Raw genomic sequence first — 21591 nt, forward strand, 5'->3', positions numbered from 1 at the left:
AATACTCTACTTTATTAAAGAAAACAATTATGACAGTTGTGGTGTAATAAGAACAAGTGGTGTCAACTAATTAAATGCAGTCTTTCTGCTGTGTGAGAGGGAAACACCAGATATTCACAAAGTTTGTGACACATGATAGGTTGTTACTTCATGCAAAATAGATTTGGGGTTTAAAATACAATTAGCCTGCTTTATTTTAGGGGTTTAGTGAAGGCAGGGCATTGTTTACCCTTAGGACTAGGGGAGTATACAGAATGTTAAGACTACACAAGGGTTAAGTGTATTTAAAACAAAATACTTTTTGACTTTTACTCAAGTAGGATTTTACTGGGTGAGTTTCACTTTTACTTGAGTCATTTTCTATTACGGTATGTTTACTTTTACTAAAGTATAACAATTGGGTACTTTTTCAACCACTGGTATTCAAAGCCTTTACTTAATACTTTGTTGAAGCACCTTTGGCAGCGATTACAGTCTCAAGTCTTCTTGGATGTAACGCTACAAGCTTTGCAAACCTGTATTTGGGGAAGTTTGCTTAGGTTCGTTGTCCTGTTGGAAGGTGAACCATCGCCCAATCTGAGGTCTTGAGCAGGTTTTCATCAAGGATCTCTCTGTAATTCTGCTCTGTTCAGCTTTCCCTCGACCCTGACTAGTGTCCCAATCCCTGCCACTGAAAACCATCCCCACAGCATGATGCTGCCACCACCATGCTTCTCCGTAGGGATGGTGCCAGGTTTCCTCCAGATGTGACGCTTGGCATTCAGGCCAGAGTTCATTCTTGGTTTCATCAGACCAGATAATCTTGCCTCTCATGGTCTAAGAGTCCTTGAGGTGCCTTTTGGCAAACTCAAGTGGGCTGTCAAGTGCCTTTTACTTAGATAGCTGATACTTTCGTCTGTCAAAATATAAACTTCACATTTTGTTAATATTAAGACAAATATTTGTAGAAAAAAAGTTGATTGTCCCATCTTTTAAGAATCACTGAGCTCTAAAACAGCAACATTTTTCTATCTGCCCCATGGCAAAAAACATCCATAGATTTTAGCTACACTAAATATGATATGATCAAAGAATGTTGTTATCCATCATTTCTGGATATTACAGGCTTTGCCTAATCAAAACACTGCAATAGATTCTACAACTAACCTGGTATTGGCTGTACTCTCTTCGTTCCCAATTCTGGAAACCAGTTATCTTATACATGTCGAGTTGCAGGTGGTTCTAGAAATACCAGAGAAAATGCAGGTAGATAGCAAATAAAAAAACATTTTTTAGTTTTCTCTAGTGTTTGTGCATTTGCCTGTTGCCTTTTCTTTGCAGGTTTTGCCTTACACAATCTAATGCAGGACTATTCAATTTACCCTACGAGATCCGGAGTCTGCTGGTTTTCTGTTCTATCTGATAATTAATTGCACACACCTGGTGTCCCAGGTCTAAATCAGTCCCTGACAAGAGGGGAACAATGGAACTGGCTTCTAGGTCCAGAGTTGAGTTTGAGGGGTATAGTGCATTTTAGAGTTGAAGAGCACCAACCACAAATACACATGCTCGCTAGACCATCTCGAAGACTAATTTCAATATAGAATCAGTGTGACGAGTTGACAAAGAGATTGTTTTACTATTGTAACATGCAGTGAATATAATTCTGTTGTCCTCTGGTTTAGAAATCAAACTCTGGTTCTCTTATTGCAGACCAAATTGTATACAAATTGTATTTTTCCCAGTTGTTTTACAGAGGACATTGTAATGCAAGGTATGCTACAGTATATGTGTAGGATATGCTGTGTTGGCTAATTTGCATATTCAGCTTTGTTTTTAAACCTCCATTCTAGCATACATGACACACACATCTTTCAATCTACACGCCTTTATTTGACTTTCTAATGGCAGAATGGCAGAATATGAAGAAACTGTGCAGTATGTGATTGAATGTTTCTTTAAGCCTGCAGCTAGGCCAAAACATGATTTTTTTTAAATGTCACATTTTCTTATTTCAGTCTTTGGGAGTTCATCAAACACCTACAGCAAGCAATTTGAGTTTTCAAACCTCGTTTGAGGCTGTGTTTACAATGTAGATAGAAGCAGTGTTAAACTACACCTTTTATGAGAAAATGTGCAAGAATTGAAGGTGCCAACAAATGTTATAGTTATTATAAGAATGTTTTACTGTCATATACAAAAAAATCTGCTCCTCCCTCGATGGGGATCGATCAACTTCACGTTTTCCCGGCTTCCGCCCACAACCTATAGTTGCATATTTGCATTTTTGAATTAATACTTGAGAGAGTAGCCCACCATTCACATTCTATTCCATATTCTGAGCCATAGGCCTATCCAAGCCTTTACACTTAATGTAGTTGGTCATTGGCATTGCATCACTCACTTTAATTGGATTGATAATGTATTTCTATCCCAGTTCATTTTAACTACAACAAAGTAATCAGCCTCTCTGTTTTCAGCTAGACTAACACAATACTTGTTTAATTTGATTCATTATAGAATCTTCAGCTTATTAGGACTGGACATGATTTCCTTTACAACCATGTATGTATGTATTTACGTATGTATGTATGTATGAATACTTTTAAATTAATTGATAGTGCAATTAAAGTGTGTAATCAAGTCAGCAGCTTCTTGACATTGAGTGCCTCGACTCCTATTAAGTTAATTGAATATTAGACATTAGACATTTTGTGACATATTCTGTTCTAGTGGTAATGCTGCTGACTCTGGACCACACATGTCCCTTTGCAGCATGGATTCAAACCCTGCCTACGCTTCCTATCTGTATTCTTCTACCTTTCTGTCACCCCCTCTCATTCATAACTTGATATCTCAATAAAGAGAGAGAAAATACTGATATATATAAAGAAATTAGTAATCTCCAGACCATGTACGACCCAAACGTGGTGAAGGGAACATATATATAATAATGGGTTTTGACATTGGTGGTGACTTTCTGAACTGTTATATAGTTAGACCAACAGTTTAAAGTAATACAGAAATATATTGCTATTTGAGTTCTGATTGACTTAATTGACAACATTTTCTGGAAATTTGTTGTATTTTCCCTTAATTTCACCAAAAACAACCATTCACGGCTATTTGTTTTAAAATGCCTTAGTACGTTACAAAGTATATGTAAATTGCATAGTATAGTGTTTGTTCATGCTGTTCTCTCCTTCTTCCCTTTTTCCTTTTCTTCAAATCTGGTATCAGTCGGTCTTCGCCCATTCATCACCCCTCATGTCTGTTTCTACAGTCACAAAACTACGCCTTCTTCCACCATTGTCACTGTGATAACAGAACACCTCGAGACCAATGATGGTTGATAAATGAAGATAGTTAAACTCAGGTCATTTACCACTGTCTGCTTTAGGAAGTGGCTCCTTAAGCAGACAACAATGCAATAGTGGTCTGCTTAGTTAATTGACTTCCATTGGGGGAAAAGAAGGAGTGGGCTGTCTTGCTTCCCCGTCCATCTCTGCTTGAGACTCCAGAATGCTGAGTCACAATGACAAGGCAGAAATACATTCAGGGCAGAGCCTGAGTCAGTCCATACTGTAGTAGAACCAAAAGGAGGTTATGCCAGGAATAAGAAGTGGCGCACATTTCCCTGGGGACAGAGGGGACATGCATTTTTGTCCCCTCCCCAGTTTTATCATTGGAATGTGATACAAAACGAGGCAACGGTGTGCTTTTGGACCATGCGGATCTCTCCGAGCAGTCGGGAAGGCTGTTTGCAGTGTTTATTCAACCCATCCAAAATATAAATATATATATGTCCCCCCCACAACTAAAACCAATGTTGCGCCCCTGGTAAAAAATAGTGGGAGGGAGAGAGGGTGAGGGGGAAAGAATACAGACTGAAAACACTGTGTCACCCTTCAGAACTTCAATAGAAATAGTTATGTAATGGTTAACCATTTACGGTATAACTTACTGTTTATAACTTTGTGTGGCTGGTCACATGATGGACCCGGTCATGACTTTAACAACTTAACAAAGGTTCTCGGGGTTGAACATTACAGAAGAGATTTGCATAGAGAAATTAAGACAATTATTTGACTATTTCAATTTTAATCCTGTTTGCTCTTCTGCTAAAATTTGGTCACTTAGAACAAACTGGAAGAGTAGACGTAACAAAGTAAAAGTACATTCGGGAATACTCCAATTAGTATGATATGTTTTGTATGGTATGTATTAATTTGTGGATGTCCCATCATCAAATTGGTATTATAATAAACTAATGGTAATTCGTACAATATGTTACGAATTGCAATTTTTATAATATGTTACGATTTGCTAAACATATGATATGTTACGAATTTCAATTTGTTGTGGCTAACTTTAGCTCGGTGGCTAGGTGCTAACGTTAGCTAGGTGGCTAAAGTTAGTTAGGCTAGGGGATAAGGTTACTTTAGGGTTAAGATAAGGTTAGGCGTTAGGTTAAAGGGTTACGGTTAGGGTCAGGGGAAGGGTTAGCTAACATGCTAAGTAGTTGTAAAGTAGCTAAAAAGTAGTAAATAGTTGCAAAGTTGATAATTAGCTAAAAAGCTGCAGTTGTCCGTGACGAGTTGCAAGCAACTTTTGGGATGCTAGACGTTCACGTTATATGCTCACCCAAACTTATACTTTAGGCATGACACATAATTTAGTCAAAAAGTGATGTCCCTTTTCGCAAAAAAAAAGAAGGAATGCCAAGTATGACACAGCCCTTCTTGTAACACCGGTTTAAGCATGAGTCTACTGCCACTTCCAACAGTCTGAAGAGGCTTCGTCTCATTGTCTCCAAAACTTTGTTTGCACTCATAATGAACGCATTACGCTATAAAGTGAGGTTCAGCCTAGAACAGTTGATCAAAGTAGCAGAAAGCAGGGCACATACTTCAAGGATTATCTATGTTGAAGACCCTTACCCACATTTGAAGCAGCTTCATAATTTTTCAACAAACAATGAACCTAGATAGTAGCTATGACAAACTTATTGATAGAGCCTGTTTTGGCTTACATTTTAGGAAAAAGGGGTCCCTGTTCTAAAACAATTGGAGTAGAGGCACTACCTTACATACTAGGCCAGGAAAGACCAGGGTCTGTATAAATCAGTGGAGGCGGGGGGGAGGAGCTTCCCCATCCATGTAATGTTATTCAATGTGATCTAAAAGGCAAAACTGATCCTAAATCGGCACTCTTGCTCTGAGAGGCTTGATGCAAACTGCCCCAGAAGACCTCAGCTGTGTTCGAATACCCATACTAACATGCTGTATACTACATACTTAATGAGTACATACTGCATACTGTATACTATTAGTTCACAGGGCTCTCGAATGGCTCAGCGGTCTAAGGCACTGCATCTCAGTGCAAGCGGCGTCACTATAGTACTGCTGTAATTGAGGTATGATTGGGCCCAGTGTCGTCCTGGTTTGGCTGGAGTAGGCCGTCATTGAAAATAAGAATTTGTTCTTAAATGACTTGCCTAGTTAAATAAAGGTTACATTTGAATATACTGTAAAAGAACTGTAAACTTTTAGTTGAGCGTACTAGCGCTTCGACGGTCTACCGGAAGCTGATGCTGTTGCTATGCAACCTCTTGTTAGCTTGTTAGCATAACTAATTACTAGCTAGACATCATACGATTTCGGATGTGTCTGTAAATTTTATCTGGAGTGCCAGAGTACGCTCTGGGACTTCTTAATTTCATAGCGTTGTCAGATTGTCCGTTCGTAAATTCAAAGCGTTTTGCTCTCTGACCGAGGAGTTGGGTTGACTCGAGCGTTCTGACCTCACAACGGCAGTCAAGCACCCAAGCTAACTGGTTAACTTTGGCTAGCTTGCTAGCTACTTCCAGACACAAATGAGAGAACACCTCACTCTGACCATTTTACTCGCCCTAGCAGAGCTGGTTAGGCTGTTTTCATGTTATCCAGAGCATTGGTGACTGTAACTGTGGTGCTGGCAACAATTTAATTACAATTCAATTTCATTTAATTATTATTTTCCGCCATTTTCTTAAAATCTGAAAACATTGTGTGGCCATGCCCGTTTTCTGAAGAATTGAATTATGGGCCCTGAATGCTAAAGAATTGAACGTAACTTATTTGAAAATTCATTACATTGCACAGAAATAATGTCCAAAGCTTATATACTTTGTATTTTGGCTAATTTAGTATGACATCCGGGAACTTTTGGCATACTAACTATATCCATACTATGACCAATAACCATACTACATACTCCACTTCCATCACAAATAGTATGGTTAGTGCAGTTAGTATAGTATTCGAAACACAGCTCTAGTTCTTATGAATACCAATGACGTTTCAACTACATGGCTGTATTGAGCAATAACCCAGCACCCTGAAAGCACCCTGTCAACAGTTGTGGAAGATCAGGTCATGTGAACTGAAGTTGTTAGGAAGGTTACTTTATTACTGTCGTCTTTGATTTTCATTGGCTGGAAAAAGATTTCCACTTCACAGTTTTAGCTTAATAACCTATGTATGTTTAGATGTATGTAGCTACTGATTTTGTGTAGTTATTTCTAGGCTAATGTAATCAACTGACATACCATTTGTCAACCTCATTATGTAATTTAAACCGAAAGGTGTATCATCAAATACCTTTTCTACAAAAGCCAGCCTTTCTTTGTCTGTCCACTACTATATTCCCATACCTCATACTGAAAATTGAGCTGATATTAAAAAGTGTGATAAACCATACAGTTTTTCTTTTGGCTCTATTCTGGAAAAGGTAAACAATTAAGCTAGGTATGCTATTGAAACATGTGCTCTTAGAGAATGAAACAGAAGTTTACAGAACTGCGTCTCAAAGTTCAATTCCTTTTATATCCTAAATCAAATGTAGACGTAGACTATTTCTAAATTAGCCTAATATTAGAATTCTTTCTATTTTCTTCTAAGGATATAACACACACACATTTTTCAACAATAACTTCTGTAGTTAGACCTGCACTGTAGCATTGCTTTTGGCTGATACTACTGCTTTAGATGTTTCCAATAGAATGTTACTTTGTAATAAACAAAGTTTAAAAAAAAATAATAACAGTCCGAGATGAAGGGGTCAAGGCTAGAGCATTTACTCTGCCCAAAATCTTTCTTTCAAATTACTTGAGGATTATGATCGAATAGACGTTTCGTAATGTTTAAGCTTTTACAAATGTACTGATATATGTGGATGCATGTGGTATTCCGGAAACTTTGAGAAAAATTCTGTTTATTTGTGCGTGGTGTTCACACGCGTACCTGCCCTCTCATTGGCTAGAATGGTCCCACCTGATCTTGCCTGTCTTCATTCGTTGAGCACATGTATTTCCATTGATAGAGTGGTCACTCGGCTCTCTTGTCAATATTATAAATTATCTTCGCTTTAGGTCATGTGTATGAGTGGGCTCGTCTTTAAATGACCCGCCTAGTTCCTGTTGAAATTCTAAATGTGATTGGCTACGCTCTGTGAGGGTGGATTTTTTGGAACAATAAATAGAGCGAACAAGGCTCCTTCCAGTTCACAAGTCTGAGAAGACGCATGAAGAAGTTCTTGCTTCAACAGTGATTGAACGGAACTCCTCTGCCTTCGTCCCGCATTACAGAACATTACGGATTGATGACCGAACACTTTCTTGAATTGTAAATGCAAAATAGTATAAGAACTATATTTTTGTACTTTTCATTTTGATATAAAATAAAAAATCTGCCAAGATGGAGTCTCAGATCCGCCAGAACTATCACCACGATTGCGAAGCTGCCATCAACCGGATGATCAACTTGGAGATGTTTGCCTCCTACACCTACACCTCAATGGTATCAATGATGACCGTTTTGTTGATCTACCTGTGTATTATTATGCCTGGGCCTAAATGGCGTTTTTTCACTTGACTTTTTTGTTGTCCTAGACAATTAATAGCCAAGGATGTCAACTCCGTGAAGTACATTTGAGTTTTACTTGGCAAGGCTATTAAGACCCTCCAGTTAGATATAGCATTCAAATGAAGCCGTGAATCTATCCTACCTTGGACAGAGCCCATAACTCCTTGACAGGGTAATTGTCAGGTTACCAAGTAGACTACAGACTAGACTGATTCATCCCTATTATCAAGCTTAGTTGCCACAACATGAACAGAATGCCGAGTCATGTTTGGCATTTTTTTTCTTCTAACTACAATGTTTTATGTTTATCCACCCAGGCTTTCTATTTCTCCCGTGACGATGTGGCTCTGCCTGGCTTCGCGCATTTCTTCAAGGAGAACAGCGACGAGGAGCGGGAGCACGCGGAGAAGCTACTCTCCTTCCAGAACAAGAGAGGTGGACGCATTTTACTCCAGGACATCAAGGTGAGCCCCTGAGCATCAAACACATTTAGATTGTAGACTGATAGAATGTCTTTACTCCATGGAGGATAGTGTCTCCAGCATTAAGTTGATATAGAGAACTTGGAGTAGTCCAAAACATACTGCCTCTAACCACTGAACTGAAACTGTGAGGGGTGTAACTTTGTTCACTTTATCCTGACCTTAACATCTGCTAGTAGTCATTAACATTTCTGTGTTCACTCTGTCCTGTGTAGAAGCCAGAACGTGATGAGTGGGGCAATGGGCTGGAGGCCATGCAGTGTGCTCTGCAGCTGGAGAAGAATGTGAACCAGGCCCTGCTGGACCTGCACAAGATTGCCTCTGACAAGGTTGACCCCCATGTAAGTTATGGTGGAACCACATGTATGTATCACATAGAATACAGGTACTGTCCCAGGAGATGATCAGGTTGTATCTCTGCTAATTAATGACATGATTGTGACCTGCTTAACATGCACACAATAGTCCACAGATGCACACTATGCCGTTAATGCATACGTTTGCAAAAGGTGCAGCAGGTTGTCTAGTGGTTAGAGCTTTGGGCCAGTAACTAAGGTTGCTGGTTTGAATCCCGGAGCTGAGAAGGTAAAAATATGTTCCGCCCCTGAACAAGGCAGTTTGACCCACTGTTCCACATTAGGATGGAAATAAGGAGGTATTCTTAACTGACTTGCCTAGTTAAATAATAAACTGCAGACACCTCATTATCTTCCCTTAGTCCATTACCACCAGGCTGTTGTGTGTTACTGTATCTACAATGGTCTGTATTCATTCTCTTGTCTGACCTGTGTTTTCCCTCTTTAGCTGTGTGACTTCCTGGAGACCCATTACCTGAATGAGCAGGTGGAGGCCATTAAGAAGCTGGGAGACTACATCACCAACCTCACCAAGATGGATGCTGTCAAAAACAAGATGGCAGAGTACCTGTTTGACAAGCACACCCTGGGAGGCCAGAGCTAAACCACTTCCATCCCCAGGCTACGGCCTCCAGCCTCAGACCAGGAGTCCTGGCTTCTGTGATAGATGGCTTTGCATTTATAGGGAGGGGAGTGTTAAAATGGTGCAGTGCAACACAGCTGTAACATTGATGTTTCTGTTGACAACACTACTGTATTTTGGAGGCAAGGCTTCTTGTAAAACAATTTTTAAAGATTTCACTTTGTTTTTGTTTTCTAAGTGTTGACCTGTAGTAATGGATGTTGTATCAGTCTATTGAGGTTCTTTGCTCTTTTACTGAGCATCTTCATACCAGTGAATACTGACAATTGTAGACCTACTAGTGGCTGAGGGTCATAACAATAGAAAGTTGAACATGAGTTTTATAAAGGATGTTACCTCTGACCACAGAGGGTGTCCTTTACTGTATCTTGTAATAGTGCCATGTCAATTTAGGGACCAACTGTCAACTCTAGGTCCATAGGATTGAAATGGTTAACTACAGTTGATGTAGACCTTTACTCTGTGCATCACAAGTTTATTAGACAGCCTAGAGGTCAATCAAACCTGTTAGCCAGCTGTTATGGTGCATTTCGCTAGTGATGTGAAGTTCGGCTTTTACTGACACCTAATAAATCTGTACTCATTTTATTTCAGTTGATAATGCCCAATTGTTCCCCTACAAATTATGAACTGTATGCTCCAAATAGTAAATCTTCAAGCCTCTTGTTCACCATAAGGGGCTTATTGGAGCTGTCATATGGTTGCAAAGCTACTGGTCATTTACTGAAGTCGTTCATTTTGGTAATTGACAGGCAAGCTTAACTTTAATACTTTTAACTGAAAATATTGCTAGACAATTTTAAGGTGTCCATATATTAAATGAGTTTCTAGCGGGTAGACCATTTCGTTCAAGGGGAAAATGGCCTAATGAGAAGTGTCTAATCAGCAATGGCATTTTGAATAACTTAACTATGTCCTTTTCACAACTGCCGCCAACATTAACAACCTAGAAGTATTGACATGGTAAAATAGAGTACATTTAATTAAAATATGGTAATGAGTTGGTTTATATTTAGGTCAATCTATTTGAAAATATATTTCACATGTGAAATCCACACAGGGCCAGATATTTGTGATAATCTGACGTACCCAAGAAGGCTACTAGATGCCATCTGATTCATTTGCATTTTCCAACATTTGAATTTATGGATCCCTATTAGCTGCTGTCAGGGTAGCAGTTACTCTTTATGGGGTCTAGCAAAATAAAGGCAGTTCTATACAACAACACTAACATTACATTGGATTTCACAACACATTAAGGGCTTGCCCTCAGGCCGCTACTCTTCTACAACACAAAATCCATGTGTGTGTGTCTATAGTGCATATGTTATCGTGTCTCTTCTCAGTCCCTGCTGTCCCATAAGTTGTATTTTTTATCTATTTAAAAATCTTAGTTCACTGCTTGCATGATTTACTTGATGTGGAATAGTAGACATGTCATGGCTCTCTGTAGTACTGTGCACCTCCCATAGTCTGTCCTGGACTTGGGGACTGTGAAGAGACCTGGTGGCATGTCTTGTGGGGTATGCATTGGTGTCTGAGTTGTGTTCTAGTAGTTTAAACTGACAGCTCGGTGCATTCAATATGTCAATACTTCTCACAAATACAAGTAGTGATGAAGTAAATCTCTCCTCTACTTTGAGCCATGAGAGATTGACATGCATAATATTGTTAGCTTTCTGTGTACACTTAAGGGTGAACCGTGCTGCCCAGTTCTGGGCCAATTGTAAAAAAAAAAAAAAAAAAGTCCCTTTTTTGTGGCACCTGACCACATGACTGGACAGTAGTCTAGGTGCGACAAAACAAGGGCCTGTAGGACCTAACTTGTTGATAGCGTTGTTAAGAAGGCAGAGCAGTGCTTTATTATGGACAGATCTATCCCCATCTTAGCTACTGTTGTATCAATATGTTTAGTTTAGTCTCGACTTGATACTTATCCACATTATTCATTACAAGTTCATTAAAATAAAATATAGGACAAAACACACATCAAGACAAGAGAGACAACACTACATAAAGAGAGACCTAAGACAACAACATAGCATGGTAAGCAGTAACAGGAGTCCGTTGTAACAGATAGGCCTACATTATTCAGTGTATATACATCCTTGGCTGAGTACCAGTGGAACGTTTGGGACAGTCAAGTCAGCAATAGTCTATGTTGCTAGCAACAAGATAATGTTTTGAGTTTATGATCTATCTTATTGCTAAATCACACACCTGTCTGATAATATGAACCGATATGGTATTGGGCTCATTTCTTAGAATGGAACATTTTATTTTTGTTGGTGTCAGCATGATTTTATATTAATTCAGTTTGGAGAATTAAATCAGTCTGAAAAGTCCAAAGTAATTATTCTCTCTGCTTCCAGCTAGACCAACGCAATACTTTTATTCTGGGGCAGAGCTGAAGCTGAAGCGCAGCTTGGTCATGCAGCAAGACAATGATCCAAAACACACAATCAAGTCTACATAAAAATGGTTAAAAAAAACAATACATTTTACGTTTTTGGAATGGCCCAGTCAAAGTCCAGACCTAATCCCAATTTAGATGGAGTGGCCGGACTTGGAATGAGCTTGAAATCCAAACAAATTGAGTTAAAGAAGTTCTGCATGCAAGAGTGGGACAGAATTCCTCCACAGCAATGTGAGAAACTGATCAATAACTACAGGAAGCATTTGGTTGCAGTCATTGCAGCTGAAGGTGGCAATACCAATTATTTAGTGTAAGAGGGCAATTACTTTTTCACACAGAGGAATTGGGCGTTGTGTAACTTGGCTAATTAAATAAATAAATTAGTATCCATTTTTTGTTATTTGTAAACTCATGTTCCCTTTATCTAATATTAGGTTTTGGTTGAAGATCTGATCAAATTCAGTTACAAAACATGGAAAAATAGAGAAAATCAGAAAACTTTATTTTTACTTTTTTAACGGTACTGTATATATACACTGAGTGTATAAAACATTAAGAACAACTTCCTAATATTGAATTGCAAACTCCCCTTTTTCCCTCAGAACAGCCTCAATTCGTTGGGGCAAGGACTCTACGGGGATGCTGGTTCATGTTGACTCCAATGCTCCCCACAGTTGTTTTAAATTGGCTGGATGTCCCTATATGAGGTGGATCATTCTTGATACACACAGGAAATTATTGAGTGTGAAAAACCAAGGGGTTTGGTGGTGATATTCTAAACTGTTAGGTAGACCTACAGTTTAAAGTAATATTGGAAAATATTGTTACTTGAGTTGTGATTGGGGTATATTGGCCAAATGATCAGGAAAGTTGTTGGTGTATTTTCACTCCAACATTAATCAGAAACAACCATATTACAGCTATTTGTTTAAAATGCCTTAGTAAGTTACATAGTATGTTACTGCTGTTCTCTCCTTCTTCCCTTTTTTCTAGTCTCAGGACGTTTTCGCCCACTCATCACCGCTCAAGTCTGTTTCCATGGTCATGAGACCTAGTCTCCTTCCACCATTGTCACGGTGATAGTGGGGTTCTCCATAGACACCAATACGATAGCGGTCTGTTTAGTCCTTGACTTTCATTGAAACAGAACCATTGAGGGAGTGGAACATTTCACTTCCTCTTCCGTCTTTCGCTTCCTCTTCCGTTTTTGCTGCCTAACCAATGCCGTGCTGTGTAGGCCTACAGTGGCAGGAGGAGAGTCAAATAATTCCTCAGAAAATTATTTTTGATTAGGCATTGTCCAAAAATTGCAATATCTTGCCCGTAGACTAGCCTATGTTCTGTTCAGTTTGAGAAGGAGAGCGTGAAGTGGAGGACTGGAGGTAAACTTTGATAGCTTGCTACTACTATAAATGATTTTAAGAAAAACAATATGTTTCTTGCCCGTTATGTATTTATCCAAGTTATTGACATCACATTAAGTCAGATTTGAGTTACTTACATTGTGGTGCTGAAACTTGAAGCAGCAGTCACGGCACAATCAATTGGAAATGGACAGCTGATAGTGCTGCAAATAGGCAAATTAGAGAAGGAATAATCCATTTCAACCGTCTTCATTTTAATTAGACTTTACTAACAACAAGAGGGCTTTGTGTTGGAGCCTATTTCTTCCTTTTTAAGAAATAAGAGGTAGCTCTACCCATTTGACAGACATAGTTACACTGCTATATCCAAAGATTTGTGGTTTGTTGAGGTAGGTTCCTTATCAATCATATGCTTATTTGCGAAATCAGCAATCAGACAATATCTTTAAGTTAATCAATCATTCATTTATTAATACAATTGCAGACAGAAGTTGACAACGGGAACATGTATCCGAGGAAGTTCTGCAAAATAGGAAAGGGTCTAAGTTGCTTTAATATGCTTGCAGTCAACCCCTACTGATGTAACTGCCTACATCAACACCTTCTACTCACGAGACCAATCCCATGCATCAGGAGAGACATAGTTCCAGTGTTTTCTAAGGGCTCAGCAGTAATTTTCCACTTCCCAAGTTGCTTTATAGTGGTATGTCTGACTAGTCTCTTATCTCTTTCACTTCCCTGCAGGGTTCTGTGTCTACGAATCTCTTTTAGCCTTGAGGCGCTTTCTCACAGACACCCTGTTTTTACTGCAATAACTCACACATCTCTCAGACTGTTTCTTATAAGAAGCAGAGACTAGAAAAATACTGTGGAACAATATTAAACCTTATATATATATAATATATATATATATATATATATATATATATATACAGTGGGGAGAACAAGTATTTGATACACTGCCGATTTTGCAGGTTTTCCTACTGACAAAGCATGTAGAGCTCTGTAATTTTTATCATAGGTACACTTCAACTGTGAGAGACGGAATCTAAAACAAAAATCCAGAAATCACATTGTATAATTAGCAAGTAATTAATTAGCATTTTATTGCATGACATAAGTATTTGATACATCAGAAAAGCAGAACTTAATATTTGGTACAGAAACCTTTGTTTGCAATTACAGAGATCATACGTTTCCTGTAGTTCTTGACCAGGTTTGCACACACTGCAGCAGGGATTTTGGCCCACTCCTCCATACAGACCTTCTCCAGATCCTTCAGGTTTCGGGGCTGTCGCTGGGCAATACGGACTTTCAGCTCCCTCCAAAGATTTTCTATTGGGTTCAGGTCTGGAGACTGGGTAGGCTACTCCAGGACCTTGAGATGCTTCTTAACTTGAGCCACTCCTTAGTTGCCCTGATTGTGTGTTTCGGGTCGTTGTCATGCTGGAAGACCCAGCCACGACCCATCTTCAATGCTCTTACTGAGGGAAGGAGGTTATTGGCCAAGATCTCGCAATACATGGCCCCATCCATCCTCCCCTCAAAACGGTGCAGTCGTCCTGTCCCCTTTGCAGAAAAGCATCCCCAATGAATGATGTTTCCACCTCCATGCTTCACGGTTGGGATGGTGTTCTTGGGGTTGTACTCATCCTTCTTCTTTCTCCAAACACGGCGAGTGGAGTTTAGACCAAAAAGCTCTATTTTTGTTTCATCAGACCACATGACCTTCTCCCATGCTTCCTCTGGATCATCCAGATGGTCATTGGCAAACTTCAGACGGGCCTGAACATGCTCTGGCTTGAGCAGGGGGACCTTGCGTTCACTGCAGGATTTTAATCCATGATGGCGTAGTGGGTTACTAATGGTTTTCTTTGAGACTGTGGTCCCAGCTCTCTTCAGGTCATTGACCAGGTCCTGTCGTGTAGTTCTGGGCTGATCCCTCACCTTCCTCATGATCATTGATGCCCCACGAGGTGAGATCTTGCATGGAGCCCCAGACCGAGGTTGATTGACCGTCATCTTGAACTTCTTCCATTTTCTAATAATTGCGCCAACAGTTGTTGCCTTCTCACCAAGCTACTTGTCTATTGTCCTGTAGCCCATCCCAGCCTTTTATCCCTGATGTCCTTACACAGCTCTCTAGTCTTGGCCATTGTGGAGAAGTTGGAGTCTGTTTGATTGAGTGTGTGGACAGGTGTCTTTTATACAGGTAACGAGTTCAGACAGGTGCAGTTAATACAGGTAAGGAGTGGAGAACAGGAGAGCTTCTTAAAGAAAAACTAACAGGTCTGTGAGAGCCGGAATTCTTACTGTTTGGTAGGTGATCAAATACTAATGTCATGCAATAAAATGCAAATTAATTACTTAAAAATCATACAATGTGATTTGCTGGATTGTTGTTTTAGATTCCGTCTCTCACAGTTGGAGTGTACCTATGATAAAAATTACAGACCTCTACATGCTTTGTAAGTAGGAAAACCTGCAAAATTGGTAGTGTATCAAATACTTGTTCTCACCACTGTGTATATATATATATATATATGTATATATTTATATATAGCTAATCTGTAGTCCAGGACCCTATAAATGTAGTTGGGTAGGGGTCTTATAGCCCTTCCCCTTCTTTTAATACAACATAAACGTAATCAATTATTATAATACATCAATCATTTGGTGCAGCCCTTATCATGACCCCAAGGTGAACCCCATCAGGTTCAATTCATTCACTTACCATGCACAACAGGCTGAAAATAACCTGGAGAGACATGACTTTCGATGCATATGGGAATATCATCGTTTAGTTTCTTTGACATTCAGAGTCTGAGCTACAATCTTCTATAGTGGAGAAGGCAAAACATGGTATTTGCTTTGGAAGTAATCTAATTCTGTCACTTTCCATTGATTAAACTATTCACTTTCTGTACAAAGATGTTTAAACCTAGACAGCTTTTAGGGAAACCCTTGTGACCTTCTGTTGTTAAAGAAGAATAGAAATCTGTTAAATCTTACATTTTGTCTGCGTCGGTAGGCCTACTGTCTGGGGTGGAAAGGTAGGCCTAACTTTTGAAAGTACCATGCTTAGATTCCTAACAGGGACAGTTTCGCTGTAAACAAGACTCACTGATTTGGCATTATGATAAGAAATATGAAATATGATAAGATCAGTGGCGATTTTAGCATGTAAATCTTGGTTTGGGCAAACTCACCCCCAAAAATGTAGATGCATGCCAGCAAAGCACTAAACAATACATCAATTGCACTATAACGGTGCCCAAACTGTTAGGGCCTACATAAAGCTGCTCCAACAACGGTCCCAACATCCTTATGTAATACATGTATCACTAGCCACTTTAACTATGCCACTTGGTTTACATACTTATCTCATATGTATATACTGTACTCGATATCATCTACTGTATCTTGCCTATGCTGCTCTGTACCATCACTCATTCATATATCCTTATGTACATATTCTTTATCCCCTTACACTGTGTATAAGACAGTAGTTTTTTTGGAATTGTTAGTTAGATTACTTGCTCGTTATTACTGCACTGTCGGAACTAGAAGCACAAGCATTTCGCTACACTCGCATTAACATCTGCTAACCATGTGTATGTGACAAATAAAATTTGATTTGATTTGATTTGATTTGAACATCTTACCACTACTACACCTGGCAGCAATACAGTTCATTCAGCCTCAATTACTGCCTTTAAAAAAACACATATTTGATATGGCTGACTTGCCATATCAGCCGTTTCTACTGACAATTGAGAAGTACAAATTATGGCATAAGGGGATGACGAGCGGATAAGAGGCAATCCGTAATTTCGATTAAGACATTAATGTGTGAGGTAGGACGAACGTAGTTAATGTAACTTTTTGTTCAGCACTTTTGAAATGTACAGCAACAGAATTCAGAACATGGGCCGTTCTTACAGTATTCTCCCTGTGCACCAAGTTAGAACCGTAGGATAAATAAAGTGGGCATATAACCAGACAATGAAAGCTCTGACAATATTTGATGATGACATTTCTCTAAAACAGGCAATAGGCTACATGTGCAACACCAAGTCAGAATAGTAGGCCAAGTTATGAGGGGGAAAAGGATCCAATTATTAGCGTAAGGGACATGGGCTTCTAACAGCTTACTACACAACATACACTTGGTTTTACTTTCTTAGCTACAGTATGCATATCTTCCTGGCATATTACATCATTTAAGCAGCAGCATAAAAGGCCTTTCTGGACTCACATGTTTGTGCTGTGTTCACATGAACAGGAAGGTGGTGCGTCAGTCCTTCGTGGGCAAATTTTGTCATCAAAGTCTGGCATCCTCTGGATTTATGGTGCTTTCAAGACAACTGGGAACTACAAAAAAACAAGGTCAAATCATGAAGTCAGTGATCTTCAGGTTGGAGCTCTAGAAAGAAGCCTGAGTTCCCGACTTGGAATTCCAAGTTGGATGACCGTTCAAAACGTATTTTCCCAGTCTGAGCTTATTGAGTTCCTAGTTGCCTTGAACGCTAACTAAGATTTTGATAGTTTGATGTTGACATGATCAGTCCAATCAAAGCTACGGTAGATATGTGATTTTACGTCATTTTATCTGTGGCCAATGACCTTGAGCCTTCTTAGATGGGCACTTCTAATGTAACTATATGGCAGCACCCAAGGGGCTTAAATTTCCAAGCTATCTCCGTAGATTTTACTGTGACATAGAGTCCACATGAGAAACAGAACACTAAGCCAATCACAGCGTAAGTAGAGAACACTACCAATCCCTACACTTTGTATTTCCTGGCTGCCCCACCACCACCACCACCACCACCACAGAAAGCACTGAATTAGGCTGAAACACCTGCGTTTTGGAGCTGCCTTTCTCAAGAAAGCAAAAAAGAGACCATGTTTGTATGCGGCTTTATTAACTTAACGATTTTTCTTTTTTGTACATTGTTTGCAAACTGATTTGTCACAGTATTAATGCCAAAATAACATGCAAAACAGGTGAGGCTCAGACAAAGCTAAACCTGAAAAACAAAGCTGCTCAGAATGACAGGTCATCACTGGATATGATGAACACATTGGCCTATCTCGATGTCCATTCTTAGCCTGTAATTTTAGTCATTTGTGTAGTATTAAAAAATATACTGCTAATATGTAAACATAGAGTTGCATGATATGTTTATAAAGGCACATTTTTCTCTGACCTGCAAATACGATGATAGATTCATGCCATGCTTTTACTAGAAATGCGCTATCAAAATTCCTGCGTTGCCATGTAATGCTGACAGGATGAAGGACAGTTTCTAAAACAACATGTCTAAAGCTCTGGTGTCTCCAAGAGGTGACGGTAACCTGTAAGGATGTTCTCTGGTATCCACTTTGTTTTAATCATTTTTGGGGGGTATATTGGAGTGTCACTTGTTTTTTTTCTCAAGCGTTCAGGGAAGGTTTAGGTCAAATATAATTTGTTGAAGGTAGACATCCATTTTCATTTCAGAGATGTCCGATTTTCTCTGTGTGTAACCCTTATTATAAATAACGTTTACTCCTGAAGTTGACCCTTCTGCTAAAACAAGGTCACGTTGAATGAGTGAGGGTTGCAGCTGACTAACAACAGTTGAGATGACAGCAATTACTGGAACATTTGTCCTTTTGTGATAATATGAAAATGACTCAAAATCTCAATCCTCCTGATCTGAATCATGGAATATATCTCTCCTAAGCATGACGCATACTTTAGTCAAAAAGTGATGTCACTTATCACAAAGAAAAGGAACGCTAGGTATGTCACAGGCCTTTTGCAACACCGGTTTAAGCATACAGTAAGACTGTCACTCCCAAAAGTTTGAAGGGGCTTCGTCTCATTGTCGCCAAAACTTTGTTTGCACTCATAATGAAAACATTAGTCAAAGTAACAGAGAGAAGAGCACACACTTCAATGGCTTTCTATGTTCAAAAACCCTTTCCCCCATTTGAAGCATCACTATCATTTTTTTAACAAACAATAAACCTAGTTAGTAGCTATGACTTATAGAGACGGTTTTGGGTTACATACTTGAAAAAAGGGGATTGTGTTCTCAAACAACTGGATTACCATACTAGGCTATGACAAACTAGGGGTCGTTTAAATGTTTCAAGTCTGTTGTCAGAATAGGAATGCTGATATAGGATCAGGTCCTCCCGGTCTATGTAATCGTATATATTATAGGTATTTATTTTTTGAATAAAAAAACATATACAAAAAACTTAACATTTACATACTGTCATGTATATGCAGGGAGTCAGGAAGCAGGTGCAGAAGGAGAGTTTAATAACAATGATGCAAGGCAAATTAACAAAACAGGGGATGCGTACTGAACATGAAGACAAACCAATACTGCCTAATGACTGAGGCTACTGAGGGCTAAATAAAGGGAAGGTAATCAAGGTGATGATGAAGTCCAGGTATGCGTAATGATGGGGAGAAAGTGTGCGTAATGATGGGAAATAGGTGTGCACAATAATGGTTGCCAGGGCTCATGGTTAGTAGACCAGCAAAGTTGAGCGGAGGAGAGAGGGAGCAGGAGTAGGTGTGACAATAACCCCTCCCGACAGTACCGGCCAGGAGGGCGGCCCTAGGACAAAGAGCGGGCCGGTCCAGACGGCGGAGATGGAAATCCTGGACAATGTTGGGGTCCAAGATGTCGGCCCCCCGGAGGACCGTGACAGGCCCCACAATCTCAGGGCTCAGCTTCCGGGAGGGAAGGCGGAGCGCGAAGTTCCTTGTGGAGAGCCAGATGGGATCACCAGGATGGAACACAGGAGCCACACACTGCAGTGGCGGTCTGCCTGATCCTTCTGACAGCGGACTGCGTGCCGGAACCACTCGTCAACTGCAGGGGCCTCGGTCTGGCTCAGAGTCCACGGAGTCAGGGCCGACTGGTTTCTCAGGATGCAATCGAAGGGAGTCAGCCTAGTGTAGGAGTGACAAAGTGAGTTCTGGCTGTACTCCTCCTAGGGAAAGAACCGGACCCACTCCCCCTGTTGGTCCTGGCAGTAACTCCCTAGGAACCACCCGAGCTCCTGGTTGGTCCTTTCCACCTGCCCGTTGGACTGAGGCTGGTACCCGGATGTGAGATTGGCTGTGGCCCCCAGCTTCTCCATGAAGGTTCTCCATACCCTCTACATTAATTGGGGGCCACGGTCAGAGACAATGTCCTCTGGAAGGCCATAGTGCCAAAAGACCTGCTTGAACAGTGCCTCAGCGACCTGGAGATGGTAGGGAGACCAGAGAGATGGATAAAATGGCAGGATTTGGAGAATCTGTACACAACAACCATAACATTGAGTGGCTGCTGCCAACACAGTGACTCAACTCCAGCCACTTGAATAATGGGAATTGATGGAAATGTATGTAAAATATATCACTAGCCACTTTAAACAATGCTACTTAATATAATGTTTACATACCCTATCCCAAATCACACTATTAATCTCATATGTATATGTATATACAGTACTCTATCTACTGCATCTTTATGTAATACATGTATCACTAGCCACTTTAAACTATGCCACTTTGTTTACATACCCTACATTACTCATCTCATATGTATATACTGTACACGATACCATCTGCTGCATCTTGCCTATGCCGTTCTGTACCATCACTCATTCATATATCTTTATGTACATATTCTTTATCCCTTTACGCTTGTGTGTATAAGGTAGTAGTTTTGGAATTGTTAGGTTAGATTACTCGTTGGTTATTACTGCATTGTTGGAACTAGAAGCACAAGCATTTCGCGAACACTCGCATTAACATCTGCTAACCATGTGTATGTGACAAAGAAATTTGATTTGATAACAGTGGTGAAACCATCAGACTGGGGGATATCTGTAACAAAGTCTATGGACAGATGGGACAAAGGCCGCTGAGGCACGGGAAGGGGAAGTAGTTTCCCTGCTGGAGCGTGCCCGGGGGATTTGGATCGGGCACATATGGAGCAGGAGTTGACATAGCAGGCAACGTCCTGCACTAAGCTGAGCCACCAGTACTTTTCAGAGAAGGATTGGATAGCATGGGTGATACCTGGGTTTCCAGCGGCGAAGAATGTGTGTGCCCAGGTCAACAGCCGATCTCTTACCCCCGTGGTGACGTAGATGCGTTCTAGAGTGCAGGTAGCAAAAGCGGGTTTCTTCTCCAGAGCCTGGCGGATGTCCACATCTACGTCCCAAATCACAGGGCCAATGATACGGGAGGACCGACTGATGGGCTGGAGGGCACTTTCAGGACTCTCAACTGGTGTGGAACCACAGGTTACAGGAAAGAAGGTCTTCCGGCATGCTGGTACCCAGGCATTGATTTTTATCCTCGACCAGGAGATGGTGGGGTTATGACATTGGAGCCTCGGGGGGTGGCAAGGATGACTTTGTGATGATGACTTTGTGCAGTGCTG

The 21591-nt window shown here is 40.3% G+C and overlaps 1 protein-coding gene across 1 annotated transcript; it reads left to right on the plus strand.

Moving 5' to 3' along the window:
* The first annotated feature begins 7473 nt into the window (after positions 1-7473).
* LOC112217749 (ferritin, middle subunit-like) lies at positions 7474-9514 on the plus strand. Its single transcript, XM_042327256.1, has 4 exons — positions 7474-7817; positions 8201-8347; positions 8581-8706; positions 9170-9514. Exons 1-4 carry the CDS (start codon positions 7716-7718, stop codon positions 9323-9325), a joined length of 531 nt encoding a protein of 176 aa, XP_042183190.1. The 5' UTR covers positions 7474-7715; the 3' UTR covers positions 9326-9514.
* Positions 9515-21591: the final 12077 nt, after the last annotated feature.

The sequence above is a fragment of the Oncorhynchus tshawytscha genome, linkage group LG09 (assembly GCF_018296145.1).
Source record: "Oncorhynchus tshawytscha isolate Ot180627B linkage group LG09, Otsh_v2.0, whole genome shotgun sequence".
Classification (NCBI taxonomy): domain Eukaryota; kingdom Metazoa; phylum Chordata; class Actinopteri; order Salmoniformes; family Salmonidae; genus Oncorhynchus; species Oncorhynchus tshawytscha.